Source organism: Pinus tabuliformis, chromosome 9, assembly GCF_031772625.1.
Source record: "Pinus tabuliformis cultivar Carrire ecotype Pingquan chromosome 9, CPIR1, whole genome shotgun sequence".
Taxonomy (NCBI): Eukaryota; Viridiplantae; Streptophyta; class Pinopsida; order Pinales; family Pinaceae; genus Pinus; species Pinus tabuliformis.
The window spans coordinates 447,453,596-447,461,328 of record NC_142307.1 but is presented as its reverse complement, the minus strand read 5'-3'; the positions used below and the strand labels follow the sequence as shown (position 1 = coordinate 447,461,328).

General features: G+C 34.2%; 1 protein-coding gene and 1 pseudogene across 1 annotated transcript; both read left to right on the top strand.

The window, feature by feature from the left end:
• The first annotated feature begins 469 nt into the window (after window positions 1-469).
• On the top strand, window positions 470-3,854 carry LOC149149118 (GDP-L-galactose phosphorylase 1 pseudogene; annotated as a pseudogene).
• Window positions 3,855-6,306: 2,452 nt separating this feature from the next.
• On the top strand, window positions 6,307-6,564 carry LOC149149117 (uncharacterized). Its single transcript, XM_089445077.1, has one exon. It carries the CDS (start codon window positions 6,307-6,309, stop codon window positions 6,562-6,564), a length of 258 nt encoding a protein of 85 aa, XP_089301203.1.
• The last annotated feature ends 1,169 nt before the right edge of the window (window positions 6,565-7,733 follow it).

The following is a 7,733-nucleotide window of genomic DNA, read 5'->3' as shown; positions in this document are numbered from 1 at the left end:
CACCAAGGAGTCCATGATCCCCTCCAAAACTATGCATCAAACAAGCATTGTTTATATATACAAGTAACTATTTATCATTAATAGCAACCATCGACTCCACAGCTCATGAGTGCTGATAACGATGAGTGCTCAACTTGCACGGCCTTTTGTAAGTCACTGTCAGTTTAAAAAAATGTAAGTGACAAGTCATCACATCTCCATGCATGAAAAGAAAGTTACAACAACTCCATCGATAGTAAATAGAAACTGCCTTAAATGTAAGCCAGAGTACAGAGCAACCATGGAACTGAATCTGATAAGGAGTTTCAAAGCAAACTCCACAAGGTTATCACCGATGGCAACTGGAAGAAGCCAGACATATAGTTCTTGATTAAATCGAAGGTTGAAATGCACGCCACATTCAACAAGGCAGTAGTAAAGCACGAAACTTTGTGGGAAAATATATCAGAAAACATGAAAGAACGAGGATATGGAAGAAGTGCAGAGACGTGTTCGTAAATGGAGAAATCTGGTAAGAGGATGCAAGAACCCACGAGAAAACGAACCACTAAGAGACATGTATGAGGAAATCAAAAAATTTCTCAATGCACAACCAGGCCGTTGGACTGTCAGGAGAAGGGCCACTAATATTGATAGAGCAGCAACAATTAGTGAGGAACCTCAAGGAAGAACAGGGTGAAACAAACTATCGGCGTATCAAGAGTTCAACGCATACAATGATAGTAGCATTAATAAACATCCTTAACATGAAACTGACGTGAAAATTCACAATGCTAATACACAGCGTTGACACACAGTAATACACAGCATTGATACCACGCACATCGGCTAGTTTTCAACAAATTAATTTTGTAAGATCCCAGCAATGGAACCTGCTTCCCGCACGCAGATCCCAACAATGGTTTTGATTTGTTCTGTTTCTTCAATGGATGGTTCTTGAAAGGAGTAGCATTCAAGATGCAAGAGCAACATAGTTCGCTCTTGCGTGGAGGCACCAATGTAGCAACACGGCCACAAGGCATGCAGCGATTCGGATGGTTTTTAGGTCTGACGCTGACAGGTCAGAGGTTTCAGACTTATGGCAGATAGAGCACACAGGGGCAGTGAACAGAGAACAGGAGGCCAAAGGGAGTTACAGCTATTTTTCGAGCTGGCTCTGATACCATGTCAGACCAGGCAGTAACTCCTCAAAGCAAAAACTGATTCATGTGTTTATTCCATCAGGTAGGTCTTCATTATATACATGAGGGAGAGACTGTTTAGTTTGTCTCCCAAAGACTGTTCATATTTCCTATTTATCTATTTACATAAATTCACCCAATCACAAGGATTAGGTGTCAACATTCTAGTATCAGAGCTCCTCGTGTGTTTCATGACATGGACTACCCGCCTCTCGAGGATTCGTTAACTCTGGCGATGCGTCTATTTACTAACACTTGGGGGTTTTGGTGTAATGGCAATCGTGATCCCAACAAGTGGTATGAGAGCCAAAGGTCTCTAGTTCGAATCACACCCGGCTCGCACTGGGGGGGAGAGTGTTGGGCATTAGAGAATCCAGCGCTCCTCGTGTGTTTCATGACATGGACTAACCGCCTCTCGAGGATCCGTTAACTCTGGCAATGCGTCCGTTTACTAACACCTGCGGGTTTTGGTGTAACGGAAATCGTGATCCCAACATAGACACTCAAGTTAATATTGTTACGTGGGAAAACATAAATGGTAAGTTCATTGCAAAAGGAGGATACCCCTATATACAAGGTTTGAGAAATAGTCCAGGAAATGTTTAGATAAATGGCTTCTTTGAAGGTTCAAAGTTTTTGGGTTAGAAGCATATCAGTAATGAGCATTTTCATAGCTTTGATGAAGACATGTATAATATACTGTGGTAATGTACTCAGTGGTTGGAAAGATGGCATTTGATGCACATTTTCTCCATGTATTGTTATGAGACTCTCCAAATGAGGGATTTTATGTATAATTACAAAACCACTAACAAAAAATATAGTTTAGTGGATATGTAAGACCCGGTTTTATCGTTTGATTCTATACACAACACACTTGTTTTGTCCCTTGGTTAAGGATGCATACATCTGTGTGGAAGATCTTTCTAGCTCTCACAAAATTTGGTTCTTTTTCACTATTCCAATAAAATATAAATACTACCATAACTACCTAAAGTTGGGCTGATATATTACTTATTCCTAATAGTATTAACTAGACTTTTACAAAACATTTTAAACAATCATTATCTTTGCAAATCTTGAAAACATAGAACCCAAAAAGCTCAAAAATATCATCAAGACATTGTTCAACAAACCACTAAAGTAGTGACATATGTTATTGACAATCTACATCAAGCTCATAAATTACTATCAAGGAATTTATATGTAAGACAAACACCTCATCTCAATGTAGAGGATCTCCAGTTATTTAATTTTATCATATTGAAGCATTTGTAATTTTAAAGTTTATTGATATTTATTCTCTAGTTAGATTACCTCATTTGATTTTTTTCTTGTGTTTTTTACAAATCATTAAGCTTGAAACCTTTTATTTGATGCAAAATTCTAATACATATACATTTCTCAGAGTGAGAGAGATAGAGAGAGAGAGATTTTGAGTGATTTGCATTTATTTCTATTCTAAGTCACAACATTACCCATAATTTGGGGGAATGGGAAGAATATGTGTTAGGTGGGTGAATTCTCTAATCTATGAAGTGGAGTTCTTGTTTTCTTTCTATGCAGTTACTACATTGATATACTTACATTTTGGAATGACCATACTAATGAAAATTATTCTTCATTTTATGGGTTATATCTAGCCTTCCCATTTACATTTCTTTGAGCTTGTAAAATTTGTGATTTGTGCCAATTTCTCCATTGTTCGCATCAATGTCAGTCTCATGTGGAATTCTATTAGGTTTTACAAGGTGATATTAATACACTTGTTTTCTCTATTTTTAAATAGGTATCCCACTCCTTTGTAGGAAATAAATAAATACCCTCACTTTCTCACCTTTTATATTCATTGCTATGTAAATAAACAGTTTAGCTATTGTGAGAGTTACTAAGAATTGTTGGAATTTGTTTAGATGCAGGAACCTAATACATAGTAAAAATATTGCATCCTATAAAAGCATTGAAAGTATGGAAAATTGTAGGAACATATAAAATTTCGAAGTGCAAAATGTGATGCAAATTCTTGAAATTTCCTATTGAACATACATTAATTTGGTTATGCCTTTTGGCGTGATTTTTTTAGGGACACATTTTAACATGGATTCTATGCACAGACTACGCGACGGTAATAAATTGTAGATCATCCCAAATGAATATGGTTTCATTGCTCAACTGAATGAAGGACATCATCTTAAGAAATGTCCTACTGAATTTCAAGTGTAGAAGGTCTTGCAGGGCATCAACCCCAGTAAGTTCAACTTCACCAAAGTAGGGCGGAAAGAGACACTTCATCCCTTTGACAGTCCAAATGTGTTTTCCATAAATTTAATTAGAAATAATGATTATGACAACACCTTTTCATGGAGTGTTTGGGGTTTTTTATTGTTCATTGATGCACTTCTAATGTTATTCTTTTCTATACTGCAGGCGAATCCAATTGAATAGGGGCATGTGGTATCTGTGCCTAGAGTATTGGAATACTTTCCCCAATGTATTTACCATGATAGCTTATCGTTAACATTGTATTTGCTTTTCGAGGCTGGAAATCCAATTTTTCGTCTTGGTTACAATAGCCTCGGATCTTTTGCAACTATAAACCATCTACACTTCCCCTTAAGTGCCCTATTTTACTTGCAACATGTGACTCTTTACTCATTGAAACTGTTTTGGTGAAACGTTTGAACATAAATAAAACTTTAAATAGTTCATCATTTTAATTTTTTTATTCAATAACTTATTTTGAACTATAGAGATATGATTACAACTGTGATGTCCTAAAATTGTACATTCGACGTGATGAATCAATGTGGAATGATTATTATCTTAACGTTCTTTCCCGCACCCACAAAAGGAGTACCATGGAAGTCTAAAAAGGTGGGGACAATATCTTGGAGCTTCTTGACTATCCTGTGAGCGGCCTGGTTTCTAAAGGGGGTAACACTTTGGAGGATCTCTCTGATGTTGTTGGTAGTGCTTGCATTTGTATTCAATGTAACAACATACCATAGAATGATCTCATTGCAAATTGCTACAAAACAATGTTTTCGTTTCCTAAAGTATATCGTAATAGCATATTACCAATATTTGTTCCTCCCTCATGTAGTAGTGTAGTTTTCATTGATGGTTGTGTTGATACTTGTTTTTTTTATAAAGTATAGAATCCCTTTTTATATTACTAAATATCTTCAAATTGTTTATGTAACTAGCATTATGCAAAAAAACAAGATTTGGGAGAAGTGGACCAAGAGATATTAGATACTCAAGTTAATCCTTCTATGTGGAAAAACATGAATGCATTTAAAAACTTAAATGGTAAGTTGATTGCAAAAAGAGGATACCCCTATATACAAGGTTTCAGAAATAGTTGCTGAAATGTTTAAATAAATGGCTTCTTTGGGGGTTCGATGTTTTTGGCTTAGAAGCATATCAGTAATGAACATTGTCGTACCTTTGATGAAGACATGTATAATATACCTTTGTGGTACTATACTCAGTGGTTAGAAACATGACATTCGATACACATTTGCTCCATGTATTGTTATGAGACTCTCCAAATGCGGGCTTTTATGTATAATTATAAGGCCACTAAGGATATGTATCATTTTTATTTTTTTTGATTTGATAACTAATTTGTAACTATAGAGATATGATTACAACTATGATATCTCAAAACTATGCAAATTGGCATGATGAACCAATGTGGCAAACTTGTTACCTTAACATTCCTTTTCCCATAAAAAAAATCACCCAAAAGGAGAGTATCATTGAAGTCTGAGAAAGGTTGGGTGACGCTTTTAAGATAAATGCATATGAAACAACTAAATATTGTTGATATAGTCATTTTACTAAACAACATCACTTCGACTACCAATAAAGACAATGCTCACTAAGCTCTTCACCCATTTCGCCAAAGAATGTCTTTACTCTTGCCAGCAGAAAAAGTCAAAGTTACGGGTTCATTGCATCTTAAAAAAACATCGTCGTGAGAGAACCATCACATTCAATAAAAGATCCATACTTACATTCACAAACCATTCATTTCCAAATTTCCAAGCTAGCTAGTACCCTAGAAGGGTATGAACCTGAAGTAAAGCTCTTTACATATATATATATATATATATATATATATATATATATATATATATATAAATAATGAAATTTACCATTGAATCGAATTGATATTTTTTAGAAATATAGATTTGAACCAACATAACTAAAATAATGTTTATTAAGTGATAAGACCATAGGACTTTGGATTGACGGTGAATGGATGCCCTGTTAAAGCACTCTTTGTGATAGGTTACTAGTTCAAATCCTCGTGGGTGCTTACCTAGCTAAAAAACATTTATTAAGTGATAGATAATAATAATAGCATTTAATCATTAAAGATTAACTATAAGATATAATGAATATAATATAGTAAAGATAAATAAAATAAGGAAAAAAAAAGATAAAGAAAGAAAAAAGAAAAAAGAAAAAGAAGAAGAAAAAAAGAGAGGTCTTAATAGTATAATAAAATGAATTAAAAAACAAAACAAATTAGGTATGTATGGAGGGTAAGGAAAACACAAAAACAACCTTGGATAAGAAAGCTAATTAAGAAATTGGATAAAAAAACCTAGCGAAGAAATTACCATGAGGGCTTTTAGAATAAATTAAATTTGAATTGGACCGCACTTCTTTTCATTCCCGGCAACAAGGATTCCATCATCGTGCAAGTTGAAATCAGATTCTAAATTTCAAGAGTCAAAGATTAACACGCAAAATAAAATACTGGGGATTCATGTAACAGATTTGAGAGATGGGGTGATTGTGAAAAACAAGTGTCACGCACGAGTACATGTTGACCGTAACGGAGAGTGATAAAGTCGGGTTTCGCTTTGACACGATTTCGGGTTGAGTTGCGCTGAATTCCTTCGACCGATTGTAAACCCTCCATGCCATTCCGGTGTGTTGTCTATAAGTAAGATCCATCCATCGCACTACAATTCCAAAACGCAATTCGCAATTCCTTTTTCTATTATCGATTCCGTTATACATTCTGCAAGTAGAGTTAGAATTCATCATTTTATTTTCACTTTTGTATCAACAAATGGCCATGGCCATGAAATCCAAGAAGACGGAAATGGCGCGGTTGTGCTGGATATCAATAGTAGCAATGTTGTTGTTCACTTCGACGATTCTGGTGACACACGCTGGAGCTGAAGATGAAGCTGCTGCCGCTAAGTCTAACGAAGAAGTAGGTTCTGGAAGATTGGCAGAAGGGTCGACAAAGGCTGCATCTGGGTGCCACAAGCCGGGCTACCCTGTACCCCCTCATTCTCACTGCCCTCCATCTCCACCTCCCCATGCCCATCGCCTTCGTCCTATCCCGCATGCTTAATCTCCCTGGTCTCATATTTTGTGTTATTAAATCTCACCAGGAGCACATGCACATCACTAATGTGGTCTGCTTGCTTTCACCTTAGGTTCTCATCACGTCCTAGCAAGTAAATAAATAAATGCCATTCATGTAATGTAATCATTTGGCAAAACATTTCTCTTATCTCGATCTCAATTAAATTCTGTGAAATTTGTTGGTATAAGTTTTAAAATAATGGTTACAGCTAGTTATTTATGCATGATGATATGAATGTCTCTTTCATCCGAATAGTATTTGAACACATTTATATTATTATTAGTGGTGATAAACACAATAGTATTACATATTATAAAGCTTTATTAAACTTTAAAATAGTATTTTTTTAAATTTAATTAATATTTTATTTTTCCTGTTATATTGATACTCTTTAAATTAACTTATTAAAAATTCATTTCGGTCTAAAGGATTGTAAGATTACTTTATGGAAAAATTGTGAAATCATCTATTAATTCTTAGGATATAAATAGTGTTTACAACTTTCTAAATGATTTGTTCTCATCATGATGTGATAACGGATGCCTTCAATGATCAAATATAAAGACATGGTTTGAGATCAAGGCATGTCAATTAATGATTAAAAATTTAACATATCTCATAATGTTCTTCTGTAATAAATTGAATATCCATCCAAATGATACAAAATGAAACTTAACTTCAACATTTAATTTTGGTCCATTAATATTTCTAAAACTTGTGTATTAAAAAACTATATATATATATATATATATATATATATATATATATATATATATATATATATATATATATATATATATATATATATATCTATTTCTATTTCTTAACCCTTTCATATATCATTAACAAATATACCTGGCATGCATGTAAATTTAGTTATGTATCAACTCTAAGATATGAACTAAATGATTCATAGTATTGCATGTTCATCCTTAAATATTTTCATTCTTTTTTTGTTTCTCATTGTAATTTTTTTAGAAGAAATGACTTGTGCTTCGAATGAAACAAGGAACTCATACTTATGATTTGGACTACTTGCCATGTTGTTCAACAAAATTCTTAGTAATGACTATGGTCATATAGGAAAATTGAGAGGATTCGTACCTAACAACCTTATTATAATAAGTTATTACCTCATATCTATTGTATGAGAT